The sequence below is a fragment of the Lissotriton vulgaris genome, unplaced genomic scaffold (assembly GCF_964263255.1).
Source record: "Lissotriton vulgaris unplaced genomic scaffold, aLisVul1.2 SCAFFOLD_3526, whole genome shotgun sequence".
NCBI classification, from domain to species: Eukaryota; Metazoa; Chordata; class Amphibia; order Caudata; family Salamandridae; genus Lissotriton; species Lissotriton vulgaris.
In genome coordinates, this window is record NW_028243419.1 from 37,093 (window position 1) to 57,403 (window position 20,311).

Here is a 20,311-nt window from a genome sequence, read left to right on the forward strand (position 1 = left end):
CTTCCCTGGACCGGAAACAAGCTTCCGAGGACCGGTTTCTGGCATTCCAGCCGTCTTCAGCCCGGCTTGCTTGAATCCAGTGGCAAAGTGAGCAAGGGACTCACGTCTGAGCATACCATGCCACACTAATGGCGGCCAAAAGCGGTACAAAAGGGGGTGGTGACGGACCCAGAGTGTGCTGGGTATACTCAGACGGGAGTCTCCAGGCTCTCCACACCACTGAAGTCAAGCTATCCGGGCTGATGAAGGCTGATAGCCAGAAACCGGTCCTTGGATGCTTGATTCCGGTCTGGGAAAGACATGGCTTTGTAGTTCGGACTGGACTGTTCCCATGAGGCACAGGGTCAGAGCTGATTTGCATATAGCCAGTGTCTAACCCGGGGTGGTGTGGAGTGCAAGAAAACGATGGATTTAGGCCCAGATCCTTTTACTGGGGTGAATGTATGACCTTGTTCTACATTCTGTCCATCAACTGTGTTTTTTGCAATAGATTCGAACAGCATCTGGCCAGCATAGATAATAAATGGGATCCCTAAGCTGGCTCTGTGTTGCTTTATTAGTAACTTTGATATAAGAAGCAAAATTCAATTCCCACCAGGCACTACAAGATCCCATTATAGGATAACGATCGAGGAATAAGACGTGCATTCCTTTTGACTTTAAATGGCAGGAAGCCACTTATCCAACAATCTGTAGCATTATATCCAAGATGGGCATTATGTAAAACCTGATTGAATGTATTATTCACATATTGAAAGCGGTGTGCTTGCTTATGAGGGTCAAGGGTTATGTACTGAGGCTCTGGTATTGGTGTGGTGACTTATGTCACTGATGTAGAGACTGGATGGTTTTCTTCTAACCACCAGAAGAACTCTAGCATTCCTAATATCAAAAGATATAGAAGCACAACAATTTTCACTTTCTTGGTCCAGAATTGTTGAATACCAGACACAGGAGTCTTTTCCTTCTGCCCTAAATCAGAGGGTGATTTCCCAAACTGTCCCAGTTCAATACTCCTAGTCTTTCCCATATTATATTATTTGTGTGGGATGTACAAATACCTTTTCTTGATGAGCGATGCTTCTCCTAATATTTGTCTTTATACTCAGACCATTCTCCTTTTTTTCTCTTTCCCAAAGAGAAATAAATCAAAAACACCTAACAGCCAAAAGCAAACTAACATGGCTAAGACCTCCTAAAATCCCTATCTATTCTACCAAAGAACATAGAGTTCCCAGTGTACCTTACTTCAAAGCTTCACTGGCATGCTTATGTACAGGTCTAGACTTTGGCAGTCATGACCACCAGCATGAGTTGCTATCTCTCCAGAGATAGTTTTTTCATTCAAAGTCTATAGTTTGACAGTCCTAGGTCTCATTATACCTAGGCGAATCACAATCTGGATGCTCAAGTAGAGGTATTGGTATCAATTTGGGCTCAACCGGAGTGATGTTGGTCAGTGGATGCGCTACTTCTCCTTCAATCAGCTCACCATCATTAAAAGATTATTGCTGTGGAATTTGTTCACTTTCCAAATCAGGAATTCCTCGCTTCACACATTGATCATAGAAAGGCAATGGAGCTTCCGTAATGTCGCTGGCATGGGGCCAGTGTTTGTGTCCCATGCACTTAACAGAAGTCTGAGTGGCAAGTAGCACTTGCAACAGTCTTTTCCAGCCTGGCTCAAGACTGGGTTTCCTCTGAAAGTGACGGGTGAAGACCCAGTCTCTATGCTTCAGATTGTGACCTGAACCTTCAAGACAAGGAGGGAGACCTGTGAATGAATCAAACTCAATTATTTAGTCAATTAGTCACAATAATCAACAAGCAGAGGATATTCAATTTCACAAAACAAAATGTATGGTACACCCCATTCATTTGCAGGCCTCCCCATGACTACTTGAAATGGAGCTAAACCTGTTTTTTAGTGCTCAGTATTGCACATTGGAAACAAAGCTATGGCCAAAGTATCAGGCCATTTTAATTTTCAGCACAACTTTCCCAGTTTTCCTTTAAAGATGCCATTGTATCTTTCCACTAGGCCTGCAGCCTGTGGATGGTGCGCAGCATGAAACTTTTGCCTTATCTGCAAGCCTTTGCAGAACAGGTTCATCACTTGGCCAATGATGTGTGGCCCATTGTCGCTCCAGAGAACTCTTAGCAAACCAAATCTTGAAGTACTCCTTCAGGAGTACTTTTGCCGTACTTAGGGCTGTTATCTCATAGAGGGTAAGCCTCCACCAACCTACTAAAGGTGAAAACCACCACTAAGACATACTTAAGTTTGCCCACTCGTGCCATTTCTATGAAATCCATTTGCAAAACTACAAAGGGGAAATCTGGAGGTGCAAAAGGGGCTGTCTGGACTGGGGTACAATTTCCTGGATTAAAAGTAGAGCATATCATGCATCTTTTGACAAGGGATGCTGCCACCCTGAGAATCGGTTTATTGAACCATACTTGTTCTAATTTTGCCACTATTCCTTTGGCACTAATGTGAGCCGGGCTATATGCCATAGTAACAATTGCGTTAACATAACAATTAGGAAGCATCCATCTTTGTTTTTCTGACAGATCTATCCAACATCCGGTATCATCTAATCTACCATGCCTTTCTCTTCCATGGTAGCTTCCTCTTGTAGCTCTCTAACACATTCTAAGGTATTGGTAAACATTGGTACTACAGGGACCCCTCTAGCTGGTCCTGTAATATACATTAAACTATATTCAGATCTGGCTATTTGCTTGGCTGTTTTATCTGCAAAAGCATTTGCCTGACCTGCCTCATCAATAACCTTTTTATGGGCACTGCATTTAACAATGGCAGCTTTTTTGGTAACATCGGAGCATCCAATAACTTTACTAATTCCCCTTGTTGTAGGTTAGTACCATGTGAGGCCAAAAAGCCTCTTTCTTTCCATAATCACCCAAATGAATGGGCAACACCAAAGGCGTACTGACAGTCAGTATAACTATTTACAATCAGATCTTTACTCAATTCACATGCCCCTGTAATGGCAATTACTTCTGCTCTGCTGCTTGTGCTGACAATTGTGGAATTTTACATTACTCTGCCACTGTTTTCAAAGTGGTGATGGCATTTGCAGCAGTTTTTGTACCATCCGGTAATTTGAAACATGAACCATCCACAAACAACTCTTCCCTGTGGATCAGATATAGGAGTATCTGTTGGGTCTACCCGTCCCTTTGTCTCTTCTTCAGTCATGAACATGCAATCATAGTGCTCTTCCCCTGAATCACTGGGGAGTGGTAGCATTGTGGTTGGGTTCAAAACATTACACCAAATATCATTCTGAAATGTTGCAAAGTGTTAACTCATACCCTGTGAAACGTTCACTGGTCAGGTGCTGGGTCTAAGTTTTGTTTAGTAGCACATCCACAGCGTGCGGTACCATAACTGTCAAATTGTGACCTAGAACGTATATTTCAGGTTGTCTGACTGCAACAGCAGGAGCTGCTACTGAGCGCAAACAATTAGGCAAAGCCTTAGCTGCTGGATCCAATGTGGAGGAAAAATCTGCACAAGGTTTATCCGGAATCATGTCCCTATGTTCACCCTTTCCGTTGCTGTCCTATTGTCAATACTCAGAGGTATTGTAATTAATGTCCGTAAAATCTTCAGTATAAAAAACTTCTGTTAACTTGTTCACCTTCAAAATCATTCTGACGTCTGTTTTCATTCTGACTCTGGGTGAAATCTTGCCTATTTGTGCCACCTTTCCCTGTACCCCATGGCACTGAACTACCTCTTCCTCTTGCCACAATTGTTTGGCCCTGTAGGCTAGGGCATTCATCCTTCCAATGACTCTCTTGAAAGCAATAGGTACACTGATTTTGGCCTAATCCTGATCTGTGTTGCTGCGCAGGAGCTGATGGGGCTCTGCCAGCCCCTCTATCACGTCCATCTCCCCTCACATTTCCCATAGCCCTTTGTCTTCCCCCTGTCTGGGAATGCTTGCTGTAGCAAAACCTTTGTTTTTAATTCTTTCAGTTTCTTATCATTCTTTTCTTTATTTATTTTCTGGTACTTCTCATAATATGTAGCCATTACCAAAAGAGCTGCAGGTTATTAAGTTGGCCAGGGTGCTCTCTGATACTTTAATCAACTCTCCCAATTCTTTCATCAAATTATTCACAAATTTGTCAGCAAACATTCTTTCCCCGTGGCAGTTGCCAAATCCTGACCACTATGAGCCCTGAATATTTCCTCCATCCTACTGAAATAGTCTGAGACTTCTTCTGTAGGTTTTTGTTTACAAGCTGTTATTTTATCCCAATGTACATCTTCCCTTGGTATTATTCATAGCAATTTAGCAATAATATGATCAGGTAAATCAAGTAGAAGTTGATCTGGTCTGTCTCCTGGTCTTCTGTGTCAAGATTTTCAAAATGTACCCAAGCATGCCCAAAGTGCGCTACATCATGTCTACGTATTCCATTCCATATTTCTCTGGGGAGTAAGGCATCAAAAAAAAAGATCCAAGTACTTGAATGTCATTACAGATAACTTAGTAGCGGACTTTAATACTTCATGCAACCACTTTGGGTTTTTCCTAAAGTCTGACAAATATTTTTTTATTGTCAATTCGTACCTACTCCATGCAGTACGAACTAATTGAGAAATAGGATTCTGAACAGGAACACCAGCAGCAGCAGGGGGCGCTAGAAGGGGGTGTATTTCCCTCATGGGATATTCCCCATTCATTTTTTGATATTTTCTGATCACCTTAACACCCCAATACAAACCATTTTCAACAGCTGGTGGGACATCTGGGGAAGGGATCCTGTGACCTTGTGCATCATGCCACAATCGAAACACCTCTTGTGGGGTATTTTTATTTCACCATGTCCACCAGTCCTCTATCCTTTTAGTCATGTATTGAATGAGTATGTTTTTCTGAAAAACCTCAAACCTATACTGATGGAGCGGTAATTTCTTCTGGTAGTTTCTCAATGCAAAACCTTCATGCTACCTCTAATTTACAGCTCAAAAGGTGTTGGGCCCTTCACACCATGTATTACCTTCAGGATACTTTTAATAATCATGAACAGTCATAAATGCAATTATTATTTAAGCCAATAAAGAGAGTTGTTGAGTATTTAAAGGGTTTTATTTTCTAGTCAAAAGTTAATTTTTCTCTGACCCTTTATTCATTAGTAAAATATCAATCAGGTTACAGAATTTGGAAAACAGGAAAAATAGCATTAATACAGAACATATTACAGTCTGCATATAGGCATTACATATAGGAAAGAAAATGTCATTCAAAACTCTTAAAGAGTTTCTAAGAAAAATATAGTCTTGCAAGGCTAATCAAAAATCAAATTGTTTGCAAAAATCTCCCATTAAGAGAAATAAATGCATAAGTCAAATAAATGTTTTCAGACCGAATTAATTAGTCAAAACATAACTGAAAGTTTAGCATCTAAATCTAAAAAAAAACTTTCTATCTGTTGCTGTTCTTCTGCATCTGTCTGTGTCTAAAGAGCAAGCAGGGAGGGAGACAGCCCGCCCTTCACCAGACCTCAAAGGAATGTGGCCTGCAGTGCCAAGATATGACGTGGAAGCAAGAAACCTCCCCCTGACTCTCCTCGGACGCCACTCCTCACTTCAGCAATCTCCCGGGATGTTTCTCGTACCTAACCCATAGAATGTCTGGCCTAATTTGTTCCTTCTCTCAAGAGCTCACACACCCCCCTAATGAGCCTAGAAGCAAGCTGAGCTGAGAAAGCCAGCCCCTCCTCCGGAGAGGTCAGAATTTATACACAAAATTTTAGCAGACTACACAAAGATGTAGCATGTTTCAGGAAAACCTGTACTTGATTGGTCAGTCATGATGGCATGAGTTCGCACTACCCTGACTCATTCTAAAAAAAACTGACTTTTCCAGTTTTAACAAAAGAAGCATACATGAATAACTACGTTTTATAAGTTTGCAACAATTGCTAGGGAAAATGTTTCTATAGTTCCTTCCTTCCTTTCACAGTGCCGTCAGATGGATACTTTTAACTAACTGGTACATTGGCACAGTCACAAGAATGTACAGTTCAAGATGTCCTTGACTTCTTCGTGGTTTGAGTCAAGCTGCCACAGTCTGCGCATGCTCTCTTCTCTTTCAAAGCAAGCCATAGCCTTGCTGGTTTCACAGGCAGCCATTTAATGGTAGGCCCCAAAATAAAACAAACACAAAGATAATATTAATTTCATGTAAATCAGCCCATTATGTTTCCCAACTCTATACTAATACCCCTTATAAATGTTTACCTAGCCAAGCTACTAGTGTAAAGCAGCTTTTCTATTATTTATGACAACATGCAAAATAAATGTGCAACAAAGAAAGAGGTGTTATTAACTGAAAATATTTATCAAAATATGCAACAAGTCAAAGTCTTTTAAGACCGGAATAGTGGATGTAGATTATAAGGGATGAGCTGGGAAGAGAAACATATTCTATTAATCTTCAAAGCTAAAAAGGCCACTTTTCTCTACATTGCAAAAAACACATGTTAATTCAAATTAAATGCAGTCTGTCTGAAGCACAAAAATAATAAAACCATGTCTGACTGTAGATGAAATCTGCTCCATCATTTACAGTTGGAATAACTGTATTCATTGTGGCAATATTTGTCATCCATCCATCTATGGGCTATCCATTTTAACTCTTCTGGATCAGCTCTCTGTGATCCATATTTAGTATTGGGTCCGACCTTCCAATTCCCACTCTTATCTCTCAAAGCACAAAATTGCTTGTGATTCACAGGGTGGGGTTCCTACATGCCTATTTCCAGCAGATTGGGATGCAAGAGGGTTTTGTGAAGTCACTAGCCTTGTTAAATAATTAACCTGAGGAGTAGTCAATTTGGTACAGGTATCTCTTGTCCTGCTTGTGACTGCTGTTGAACAGCAGACGGATTAAGTATCGGTCTGGGTGGGACAGGCAGTTGCTGACCTGGTAATGGGGCAGGAAGAATTGGTACATTTGGATTGGGTACTAGAGATGAATTTCCCTGGTGACCCATCTTTAGTGGTACATTTTGTGCCTGTACAGCAGGTATGGGAACCTTTGAAACATATGGTGTGGGATTCTTTAATAGTCTCTCTAATACCTCATCCTTGTCCACATGTTGTTTCTCTTGTGTTACATATGTCTTGTTAGTGGTCATTCTAAAATCCCTGTCCATACATTCAATACTTAGTTTGTTTTAATTGATCATATGCTTTGGCTTTCTGCAGCACTCCCGTTTTCTGTTCTTGTTCCTTCTCTTTTTGTTCTTTAATTACTAACATTGTAGCATGTCTTTCCCATTTATTAAAACTGTCCCACATTGCATGTCTGACCTTTTTCTCAAACAAACGTTGCTGCAAATATTGAATTGTATCTAGATCAAATGAATCGTTCAGCGGTCATCTCAAATCCTCATTTTCCTTAGTATATCGATGTTCTGGTCTGTTCCACAAATTCACATCTGTCATGTTTTGGCATCTTCCTTGTAGGACTACCCTCAACTGGGACTGGTTAGGAGTCCTAACTTTACTACTACTAAATGCCTTCTGTGAATATCAAAAGTAGTAAGTTTAGGATTAGTTCTTGAATCGGCCCCTACATTTTCAAGATAAGTAATCACAAACCATCGCTAATTGAAAATTGAATGGAAATAAAGTGTGGCTTTCCATCTCGGAAGCACAAATGATTAACAAACTGTAATTATTCTAACAACCACTCTTTACTTTTCCAAGGGCATGGAGAAAAAAAAATGTACAACATAAGGATGTACATGGAAAATTCCGCAGACAACGTTGTACAAAGTCAGGTGGATTAAAAAAAAGTCTGCACATATGTTCATTTTCTATAACCTTTTCCTCACTCTGAGGCCAAAAACATTGGGTGCTGCGGAGGAAGGTGTACACACTTCCTCCAACAGGATGGCTAGCGATTTTGCATTTCAAGGCCAGGGTCTTCTAAGCTCCTGCCCAGTTTTTTAAAAAAAATGTGTAAGCCAATAAGGGTAGTCTGGACTTTCTACATAGTGTACCTCATTTTGGTGCACTACGTAAAAAGACAGCTTCCTATAATGAGTTATGAACCTTGTGGCTTCTGCTGCGTAATGTTGTATCCATAAAGCCAGTGCATACAATCCTACTGGGTGACTAGCCAGCCTATATGGAGAAGCGTGGCTCAGTGGTTAGAGGCGGCAGACCCGGAAGCTGAGATCGGCCGTGGACCAGGGTTCGATTCCCCGCCTCGGCGGGTCTCGCGCTCAAAAATTCCACGGAGTCAACAATTCTCGCTCTGGTGCCAACTCGACTCACGGGGTCACACTCTGCGACTTTGGGCAATAGCTTGCTTAATCTCCACTACGGCCCCTCGCGGCGGGATGCCTGGCTTTCACCTTGTGGATACCCGGCCGGGGAATACCAGGACGGATTCCCTAAGCAAGCGCCTTGAGACCCCTGGGTTATAGTGCGCTATATAAATCGAAACACATTTACATATAGGTGTTTGCATTTATTGCTGAATTTCTCATATCCAGCAAAGGTTGACTTGCTGCTGTTTCTGTAGTGTCCACTGTTTAATGAGCTTGAATGTGTGGTATTTGAGTATGCTTTTTCCTGTTCATCTGAAAACTGTTGGTGCCTTAGAGCTAACCACCTCTTTACATCTGTCCTTCATTTACTTCAGTGCCAATTGTGAGTAGTCAGCCAGATTCTTCAAACTACTGTGTTGCAAGGGTACATTGCTGCAAGTGATGACAGTACTTGATTTGTGTTTCCAGCTAATGGTGAAAGAATTAGATCTGTTTTTCACAAGAAATGTGTGTATGTGGTAAATTGTTGGATTCTGCTGTACTAAATGATTTTACTGAATTTTTCAAAAATTGCAAATGTTCTACACATGGCAGCATGCAATCATGGTTTATACAAAATTTTGAATTGTTGAAGGTAATTCCGTGAACAGTGTTCTAGAGGTGTTCTGTTAGCAGTGACAGGATTTGCGTTGACGCTTAAGCAATCCAGATGATTCATTCAATGATGCAGAGACTGAGGTTAGAAAACCAGTTCTAACTGAAATGAGTTCCAGTACGATACTAGTATTAGCACATGCAGTGTGTACTAGGTTTGTTAGGGAATCCTAAAGAAGGGTACTTGGATTTATACTGCCAATCAGTAAAAGCAGTATTTAATTTAGTTAATCGCCAAATGTTGGGCAAGGCTCAACATGGAACTAATTTTAATATAAATCCGAATTTTAAAGGAAACTAGCCAGGTTCAAAATAGTTGGGTTCTGGCGACAAAGGAGTGCACCATTGGTGCTCTAAGTTAACATTACATTGTAGTTCTTTGTGCCCAAGTTTCCATGCATGCTAACTAATCAATGGTGAACAATCCGCTTTAAATAGTATGCCACACCATTTAAAATTTGCCTCTGGTAATTTTTGCCCATTTAATATTTTTGTTATATTTCCAGTATTGTCCTCAGTCTGCCTTCACAAAAGGAGTGAATCCTGACAGCACCTATTATGTCTTGAATCCACATGCCAACCTTCCAGGGACCGAAGAACGCTTCAGGGACTGGTTTCAGAGGTTGGTAGGCAGTTCCTTCTGTTTGAACTGTACTTGCTTTTCATTTTCCTTTCTTTTTATGTTCATTTCTGTTAGAGTACAAATCTGCAACAGACTGGCATTAAAGCTCCCTAACCTTTCTATAATCTCTTACAGGGAGTCCAAATGGAGTGGCGTCACGGGGAAATCTCCAACTCCTGAGCAGGTCCAGGCTGGGTTAACCCAGCACGATCTGTACATGTAAGTTTTGCACAACTCTAGGACTAATGCTAGATACATTTGGGTTGCACCAATTTTGCACGCCTATTGTTAGGGCAAAAGGCCCTTCTGGTAGTGGCAAGGCAAAACGTAAGTTCTGCTGATTACGTTTTTTGAACTAGGCACAGGCATCATAATGAATGAATTGGAAGTCCTATGGCTGAATTTGTGGTGTAAAAAGGGCATATTTAAGATATTAAAAAGTGATTACCCTTGTTTGATAGACCCCCCTTGTAGTGCCAGTTTGTAATTCCTCTGTATACTGAAGTTCTAACATGTAAGAATTTTAGGTTTGTGTTGGTCATAGGGGCTTCAAGGCTCCAGACTTGGTGAGTACTCAACTTATAGAACCTCAATAGGCATACAACACTGAGAATGACTGGAATTGTATTGCCACAAGACTGCAGTGCTGATGTGAGTTAAATGTAGTATCTGGATTTGAAGGGCTGTCAAGGTTGCAATGTTGGAGAACCTACTCATCTTTGAATTGGTTAGGATGGCGCATGTGGTGTTGGTTATGAGGTTTGAAAGCCTGTAGTTTAAACTGGAGTACTGAAGGGTTGATTGTCTATAAAGCACAGGCTGTACAACACTATTATTTACACTAATGTAACATCTAATAAAACATTGAGACAATAGTATGCTTATATAAGATTTTAGCATTTGGGACTTTCCGTCCATTAGTCCGGGATCCATTATTAATAGATTTCTCTGATCTTTCCAGCTATGCCGGGCATGGTGCTGGTGCCTACTTCCTTGATGGTCAATCCCTTGTACGGCTGGATTGTAGTGCTGTGTCCTTGCTGTTTGGCTGCAGCAGTGCTGCTCTGGCTGTGCGTGGAAAGTTGGAAGGAGCCGGTATTATCCTTAAGTACCTCATGGCAGGATGGTGAGTTGAATCTTCCTGCGTGCCATCCTTAAACTATATAGCATGGGGATTTTAAGTTTGGGAGTAAGGAATGTGTCCTACACATCACTTTTTGTGGAATGGGAGCTTCTTGAGATCAGTTACAAAAACATTTCCAAACTACAAAAGATTTTCAAAGATGCATGCTTAATCTTTAATGCTTTTTCAGATCTACACCCTGTTTCTAATGGATATTTCTAACTACAGATTCCTCACCTTTTGAAATACCCAGACACCTGCTGGATCTTTAAGCTATTGTGATTGCTCCTGCATTCAAGCTGGTTGCATTATCTGCCTCCACCATGACGCCGTCCTGTCTAGAAAAATGCCCCAGTGCTGCATCTAGGTGCCACCCTGCATGCTGATGTCGGTTCCCTCTTTTTGTGCCCCTTCCCCACATATCCAGAATCTAGCTCCCTTGATTTTCAAACCCTTTAGAATATTCTCACCTGAACGTTTGGACAGTGTTCACACATGTCTCCCCTCTGAACAGCTTATAAACTGCGCTGCAAGTGTCAAAAGTAGATGTCATGAATGTGCATTACTGATTTTTTTTTTTTTTAGTTACAAAGTATAACTCAAGTCTTGAGACAAATTCTCACTGATAGATCTGAAAGGCATCTGGGAGAAGGGCTCCAAACATGGCGTTGTCGAAACAAAGAACCCAGGTACGCCTTGTTTCAGGTTGCAAGGCAATTATGGGCCTGCTCATGATCTTTAGATCTTCCTGCGGTCGACTCTCCCACTTCAGGCACAGGTTCCATAGTCGGCCCAACTTTGATCAGATTCAAATCATGCAGCCAGTGCACCCATAGTTCATTGGGTCATTGCTGAAGAGTTGCAGAAAGATGATTCCACTGCATCCATACGGTGTGCTTTCAAGCCCCCCTACAGTAAGACCTCCAATTGGGCTTTCTTTTGTGGGCCCAGCCTCCGCCTCCTCCACTTCCACTGCTGGGCTGTGCATTCGTGCAATATCCACATGTACTGGTTGCTCCTCTGTTAACGACACCCCTGGTTCCAGTGGCTTTTGTTCCAGAATCTTCTGGGTCCAGAGCAGACTTTAGCTAGGGCTGAAGATCCCCATGTGGTGCTTACCATAAACAAAGCTCACCTTGGTATGAGGAAAACGTCAATTTTCCCTTTGCCCCAGAGAGAGAGTTTGAATAATGTAGAGGCCTTCTATGGCTCTAACTCCATGCTGTTCAGGGTTTTGAGAATATTTCCCACTATGAAGGCAAAGAGGAAGAGGACAATTTGCTCCCCCTTATTGCGGTCTCATATCTTGACCTACAAAACGCCTATGGTTCGGACACTTCATCTGACTTGGAACTGAATATACTCTATGGGGCTTTGGTTGTATGTTGAGCTGAGAAGGTGCTAGACTTGCAGCTGCCTAGATTGAAGACAAAAGCCAGTCTTCTGACATATACTGCAGACTCGCTCCCCTACTATGGAGCACTTGTTGTCATTCAGTAAAACCTAGACTGAGACCCTCATGGAGGCCTGGCTCAATGCTTTCCAGATAGTGCTAGTGAGTCACCTAATTGCTAGATGACCCAATTCAGACCTAGGTCATTCAGCCTTCCCGAAGCAACTTCTCACATCAGAGCCTTAAGCCAATACAATTTTTCCCCATTGCTTTATTAGACATAATCAAAGAAAATTGACACTGCTGGCATATTTTTTCATTTGCCAGCCTGCTGCTTTAATCCTTCTTTGCTGTTTGTTTCTTCCTGTCCACATCCACGCCCCTCAAACCTGGCAAATTATGTTTTGCCAGCATTACTAGATGCAGAGCGCCAGGATGTTTTTGAGGTCTGGGCTGCATATCACGGATTGTATTGTGCGAACTATGAGCGTATGTAGTATAAGACCCCATGCTTTCATATGTGCCACCACATTTTATGGGGATGTCCAATCTTCAGTTAAGGACATGTCTTTTGATGGGGCACACATGTTTGAGGACAGCTGTTGCTCTTGTAAGAGGTGGAGCATTGGCTGGGTTGATTTCCATGTTATTCTTAGTACCCAAGAAGGGTGCTTATGGAGACCAATTTGCAGACCTCATTCTTGAACTTGTTTGTCAGGGAGGAAAAGTTGAAAAGTCTTGGAGCCAGAGGATTTGATGTAGTTCCTAGAGATAGGACATGTACTTTCTTTGGCTAAACCTGTAGGCTTATTAAAAGTATTTTTATTTTATAGTCTGGTTGGACCATTTTGAATTCACTGTACTAGCCTTTGACCTGGCAGCCCATTTGCGAAGGTCATGTCACTAGAGGCATATTTGCAGAGGTTTGGGATTCACTTATTCCCATACCTCGACTGCTGAAGGCGTTCTCATTTTGGGTAGTATCAGATCACTTTCAGACAAACCATTAAGGTCTGCTCAGCGGTTTCCATGTATCTGAGACTTTCTGGATATGGTTGCCATGAAGGTGTTCCCACCACAGCAGAGTCCATGACTTCTGATGGATACTTCTAACGTATATTCTTCCCTTTAGAATATCCCCCAGGTGCCAGACTGGAGGCAGCAATTTTTTTTTTTCTCTAAAGCAGTGTTCTTCGTGGGACCAGGTGGCGTTGTGCAGCTGTGTTAACTCCACACCGTTCTGGTACTGACCGAGCAGAGCTATGTATAAACTCCACCCATGCCCACTCATATCAGTGGCTTTCTTTCTACAGCATTCTGGTGCTCTCTCATTAATGTGTTCTGAACACCCCAGGCCCCACCCCCAACGGTTCAGTGGGATGGGGAGCGACGTTCCTACTGAAAGACAACTTCATGGCATACAGACTTCAGAAAGTAGATGTCCACTACGGACCCACCGCAAAAGACAACTTTGGTGTCTGGGCTTGGGACACAACTGAAAGTAGTATGATAAATGTGTCCTCATGCACACAAAGGTGATTCAAGCCACAAACTAAAGTTGTATGTTGTTGAACAAAAGTCTCAACCTAAGCATAGGTCCTGCTCCAAGTCAGAGGCTTCAAGGACTCTTTCCTGGTCACTGGGCTGCTTTGCGAGTGCTTCACTTCCTGTTCAAAATCTTCCTGCAAGTTCAAATCCTAACTCAAGCATAGAAAAGTGAAGCAGGGCTAGAACCCCTATCTTGCCACTCTTCTGCCAAAAAGAAGGTGCAAGGACGGGACAAACTAAAGTCTCACTCTTTTAAGGTCAACAGTATTTGAACAGATTGCTCTGTTGGTCCCGACACCCTGAATTTCCATAGGATGTTTTGACTCCTGCTACAATTTGACTCCTCTAAAGAGGCCACGGTACACATTTTCAGTTTGCTTCCAGCTCCATTTGGTGTGCCCTTATGCCCCACGGAACTACAATGGTCTCTTCAGGTTACCACTGGCGGGTCCCTTCCTGGCACAAACTTCCACTATGGCCCCACGATCCAGGTCTGTTTCTGCCACCCCTAGCATCACATGAGGATCTGGTATCTGCCAATTTTGGACACTACACCGAAGTCCGCAATATCTTGACTGGTCTAGAACTACAAAATTACAAAAGAACAGACCGTTGTCATGCAGCCTAACTCTGACCCTTTGCCTCTAGGACATCGCAACTAGAGGGTCCATTATCTTGTTTTTATTGTGACTGTCCTGTGCCAGGAACAGGGTGCACGCCAAGATGTTGATGAGTGAAGGGAATGACTTGCTTCCCCATCATAATATCAATGCTGTATACCGTGATATAAAGAATGCCTAAGTGCGCTATACCTCTCCTGAAACAACATGTTTAACTGACTGACTGACTGAGGGCACTGACTGACTGAGGGCACTTATGCTGAGGCATCTTGGCGCTGGGTGGAGGGATCTGAGGAACGCACAGTCATTAGCATTGTGTAAAAAGGCTCGTTTTGATAGCTTTCCTAAAGATGATACGTGAGGGCTGTAGTAGGAGTGACGGGGAGAGCGTTCCATAATTTGGCTGCCAAGAATGAGACGTTTGCCCCCAACTGACCCTTTTTGTCAGGGGAGGGAAAACCAGCCCAGTGTCCAAAGACATTAGGCAAAGTGATGGAATGTATCGGAGAAATAGCCCCACCTCCATAGAGTGCTTTATGCACTAGGCATAGGGCTTTGAAGTCCACCCGTCATCTTAACGGCAGCCAATGTAGTTGTTTAATACTGGCCAAGGTGGAATGATGCTTAGGTAGACCAAACAATACCCTAGAATCAGCATTTTGAAGTGACTGAAGCTTATTCAGCAGTTTCACTCCAGCACCCAAGGAAAGGTTATTACAGTAATCTATCCTTGATATGATAAGGGCTCCGATCACGTCTTCCTAAGGGAATACGGAATGAATGGGAGAAATTTGCGCAGCATCTTAAGTGTAAAAAAACAGGCAGAGATAACTTGGTTAATTTGGGGAGCACAGGAAAGATTTTTATTAATGAAAAAAACGAGATTTCTGGCCTTAACCACCGGTGCTGGGCAGATGCCTGCTTCAGGGGGCCACCAGCAGTGGCTCCAGAATGAAGGTTTTTTACCAAATTCCAGAATCTCGTTTTTTTCTGTTTAGTTTAAAAAAATTATTCATCCAGGACATCAGAGGAAAGACTATCACAAAAACGTGCAGCTGACATACTGTCATTTTGACTGACTGACACTACCAATTGCCTGTCGTCCGCGTAAGACACAAGCGCTTTTAATTAGTCTTGCCAATGGGTGAAGATCCAAAAGAACCACCAGCAGTTTGTTTACCTGCCCTGGCATGTCCAGGTGCTGGTCTGGTTCGTAGCCTCAAGCGCTAAACTGTTGAAGTCATCTGATAGACTACTAACCGCAGATTCCATAATGTAGAATTATCCCCAGGCGTGAGACTGGATCCGGAACATTTTCTTAGCACCAGAATCTCTGCGCCCCGGGGGGCGGTACCACGTGACTCCACCCTGACGTAGTCTGCGGGAGTGACGTCAGCAAGGTTACATAAGCCCCACCCCGGCGCGCTGACGTCCGTTTTTCTCTTTTCCGCGTGCAACGCGGATCCGGATTGTGTCCTGACCTATTTTCAGGCCTCCTTTTTCACGTTTTGCTTCGTGGATCTGAAAGAAACACGTTGGTGATAGATTCCTTACCTTAGAATATCCCCAAGTGTCAGACTGGATCCGGAAACTTTTGCGTAGCAATACCACTTCGCGTCGGTAGGTGTCGTCCCCGTCCGTCGTCGGCGTCGTTAGCGCCGGAATGACGTCGCTGGAGTACTTAGACGCCGCCCTCGCTCGCTGACGTCAGTTCTTTTTCGGAGAAGCTCTACCCCTTAGTCACTTTTTGACTAAACTTTTTTGATCTTTTGATCGTTTTTTTTTCTCGAGTCGTTCGACTGCTACGGTGCCGGTAGGGATGCCCGGGTACAAACCCTACTCCAAGTGTAACCGAATGATGTCTGTTACCGACCCCCATCGCTGGTGTCTTCAGTGTTTAGGCCTCAACCACGACGACCGTACCTGCTCCAACTGCCGGGCCCTGACGTCTAAGGCTAGGTGGGAGCGGTCCCGCAAGCGACTTGAGATCCGGCAGTCGGCCCGCGCCATTCCAGGTCCCACAGGAGGTCGAGGGACCAGTCGCGGGGTCGGAGCCCTCGTAGCGCCGAGAGTCTGCATCGGTCTTCGGGATCAAGATCCTCAGGAAAGAGGCATGAGAGGTCGGAAAGGCATCATCGCTATTCCGACCCACCCCGACGCTCGAGCGACGCAGCCGGGGGTTCGGGTGACACCACACACGTGGCTCCGGAGTCGCGGGCGCCGCATCCTGCCCCACACCTTCCGGTCCCTGGGCACGATGCAACGCCTGAGGAGGTCGAGCGGTTCCTCATGGCCATGAGGTCCCTCCCTCCTCCACCGGACTCCGTTGCGCCTTTGGGCCCAGCGGTCCCGGCTGGGGAGCCTAGCGGGCCGGGTGCTTCAGTCCCGCCGCCGCTGGCGACTTCGGTCCCGGCGCTGCAGGCCCCCACTGGCTCCGCTCCCGGATTAGGGTCGTCGCCGGACGACCTCACAGACGCCGGCCCCTAGTGTCACCCCCGGCGACGCCGTCCCCAATCCTGCCCTCGATTCGGTTCCGGCACCTGCCAGTGGACTGGACACTTCGCCAGACACTGGTTTTGTCTCCCCTCCAACCGTGGTTACGGAGGAGGGGGCTGCCTACTGTGTAGTATTGACGCGGGCGGCCAAGGCCTTGAGCCTGGAGCTCCCTGTCGCGGCCGTGAGGACTAACCTCCTCACTGCGGTCCTTAAACCGCAGGCAAGCTCGGCTGAGCCTCTGCTGCCGTTTAATGAGGCCTTGTGTGACGTTCTTTTGGGCACTTGGTCCAGGCCCGCTACAGTTCAGCCTGTGGATAGGAACGTGGCCAGACGCTACCGCCCGGCTCCGGGCGACCCTTGCTTCTTGTCCACCCACCCCACCCCCGAGAGCATGGTTATCCAGGCCTCTACTTCCCAGACCGCATGCCCGACGGCTCCGCCTGATCAGGAATCCAAGAGGTACGAACAATTCGGTAAGAAGGTGTTCTCGCCCCTGAGTTTGGGACTGCGGTCAGTCAATACTGCATGCCTCTTGGGCCGCTGCACCCACACTCTGTGGGACACGGTCGCGGACGTGCTTCCACAATGTCCGGAGGAGGCCCGGGCTAAACTCGCCCACGCCCTTGCAGAGGGTCGAGATGCGGCACGCTATTCCATCCGATGTGGGCTGGATACCACGGACTCACTGGGCAGAGCGATGGCAACGACGGCAGTTCGACGCCACGCCTGGTTGAGGACCGCCAACTTTTCGGCTGATGTCCAGGCTACCCTTCTGGACATGCCGTTTGATAGCCGTCGCCTCTTCGGCGACAAGGCAGACCATGCGCTTGAGCGTTTTAAGGACTCCAGGGCTACGGCCAAGTCCTTGGGACTCTCGGCCCCACGCCAGCAAACGGGTGCCTTTCGCTCCTTTCGTGGCCAAGGAATGGGTGTTCCCACACGTGCTGCCAGCCACGCGCCGCAGACAAATACACTGCGCGGTGGCGGCCGTGGAAACCTCTTCTCCTGCCCAGTGTTCTGAAGATCAGGAACAGCCGGGATCAAATCCTCCTAGTGGCCCCGAATTGAGCAAGAGAGTAAAATACCCAGAATGCCTAGGCATGAGCATCTCTCCATGGATGACCTTTCTCAGTAATAGGGCAGTGTCATTTCCACCCAAATCTATACATACATGTGTGGAGATTGAGAAACATCGATTGACTGAGTTTTGCCGTCTGAAGTGGTGGATGTCCTCTTCACTGCCACATGCTCCTCCACAAAATCTATTTATGCTGGTTGCTGGTAAAAATGTATCACCTGTTGAGGTGGTCACATAATTGACCAGTATCAGGTGAAACTATCTGGTAGCCCAGCTAGGCCTTGCAGTGGGCATCATAAAAGGATCTTTGTTGATTTTCTCACGGGTGCAGTCCAACTGTCCTTGTTGAAATCACTGGTTATTGGTGGTTTTTTAAAGGTTTGATACAAATGTTTCCTCCAATGTTATTTGTGGTGTTACAGTGGGACTTTAACTTGATCTTGGCATACCTTGTGTTTACGCCCTTTGAGACGATCCTTTGATACTCACAGCTTCTCCTTACTCTGAAGTTGGTCTTCCTTATTGTGATCAAGTCAGCTCATCACATGAGTAAACTAAAAGCACTTTCGGTGCAACTGTTGTAGTGTAGTTCCTATATTCCCAATAGGCTCTGCGCATTGGAATAACATAAACGGTAGTTTAGACGTAGGACTGACGTCGACTAGGTCTCTACTGAATACGTTACTTAATTAGGTATGCAAGCTAGCGCAGAGGTCACTAGAAACTTTCTCGAATTAACAGGGAGGAGTTAACTTCCCTGATTAGCCAAGAAGGGATTAGCTTCTGACAACCGCATAAACATGACAATTTTGCTCCCTCCTGAATAAGGATTATATCTCCAGAGTCGTGTGAAAACAATAGCTAGCTATTTCACTCGGTCAAATCGTGCATATTTAGTTTCACAAGAGTGCAAAGAAATAGAGAGACGGGCGTTTTCAATAAAAGGGTTATTTATTGAGCAGTCTTCTTTCTCATGCAAGAGAAATGAATTGCCACAATTGCAATACTTGTCATAAAGTAAAGTGCGTACAGTAAAAGGAGTATTATTAAATAATACTGTAAAAGCATTGATATGGTTTCTGAGCCATATGATACTAAAACGGATAAAATATATACAATTTTATACAATGATAAAAGTTGACTAAACATACTCAACTGGTGCTTCAAAGATACGCCTACCCCAGTGTACCTAACCTAAGCCTAGTGCGTGGGAAGGAGTAAGGGAATCGCAGTGTAAGTTAAGTTATTTTTGCCAAAAATCTGAATCAAGAATTCTCTATGGATCTAATCAGCTCCGTACCTTGGTTTTAGAAAGAAGGAGGTCTTGTATCTCGTTCTCGGGACTCGATCTCCCACTGAAGGACTGGGTTCTTTTGGACCCAGCGGTGCCAGGGCACAACACCTGAAACCTTCGTGGGTAACCTGCTCCGGCGTACAAGTCACAGAGACACGGGACACTTCCTTCGGCGTCAAAGAGTCAAGGTTTATTTACTGCAGGGAACACAGAAGTCACGACAAGTACAACACGTGCAACTTGGGGAGACTGCTTCAAATTGGTTTTGTGGATCGCTCCTTTTATACAGTTTTTACCCATAGGCTAACATTGAACACAAAGGTTTACAACTCAGTTCCCACATCTAGCTCCCAGAGGGGTCGCTTTGGTCGCTTTGAAACATACAAGGTCCGGAACATAAGTGCGGAAACATTTGGCGGTTCCCAACTGTAAAAACCCATCTTCCCACCATTAGCAAATTCCAATCAGCAGTAAAGTGGATCGAAACAGGAACGAAGACAGGTGCAGAGGAAGACGGAGACAGTGGGGAGATCGGAAAGGGTGTAAAAGGGGAGGTAACGAGAAGCACGAGATACAGGCATCAAAGGGACGTGCCTAATGAGATGCACGGCTGAGACAATAAGTCCGTGCGGCAAGATGAGCCTCGAGCGGCGCCACCTGCCTTACAGTAGCAACCCCCTCGTCATAAAGACACTTTCAAAGGACATGTGTCTTCCGCAAATATCTTGGGAGTCCCAGGGTCGCGAAGCGGACAGCGTCCGTTCGCTGACTACTTGAGGGCAAGAGACAAAATGGATGCCGTATCTAAGATGGAACCCGTGGGTACAGATGAGAAGCCCACGTAACAAACGAACGGTTTAAGTTAGCACAGCGAAACTGCGCACACTTACTAAACTCGTCATTTGCGGTTCATAGATACTAGACTCGACCATATTCGTGCGAGTTAAAAAACACCACTTACAATTGTCACGGAACCTCAGACGCTCCTTTTGCCCTCATGTAGGCAAGCACTAGTCGGAATCATATTCGATATTCATCAGACCATCAAGATGTCGTTGTAGCATAGCTCTGTCCGACCGAGTCCCCTTGGTAACAGGTGGTTGTCTCATACACGTTGTAGCACAGAGGCCACATAAGGCAGGACCACACTGCACA

At 44.7% G+C, this 20,311-nt stretch overlaps 1 protein-coding gene across 1 annotated transcript in view; it reads left to right on the top strand.

Moving 5' to 3' along the window:
• Window positions 1–9,488: 9,488 nt before the first annotated feature.
• Window positions 9,489–20,311, top strand: part of LOC147668409 (separin-like) — a gene marked incomplete at its 5' end in the record, with an annotated part of 38,107 nt that continues 27,284 nt past the window's right edge. Inside the window, 3 exons of the mRNA XM_086948571.1 lie at window positions 9,489–9,604; window positions 9,740–9,823; window positions 10,566–10,730. Of these exons, the coding sequence (XP_086804697.1) occupies window positions 9,489–9,604; window positions 9,740–9,823; window positions 10,566–10,730 (365 nt within the window). The remainder of the gene's footprint in view (window positions 9,605–9,739; window positions 9,824–10,565; window positions 10,731–20,311) is intronic.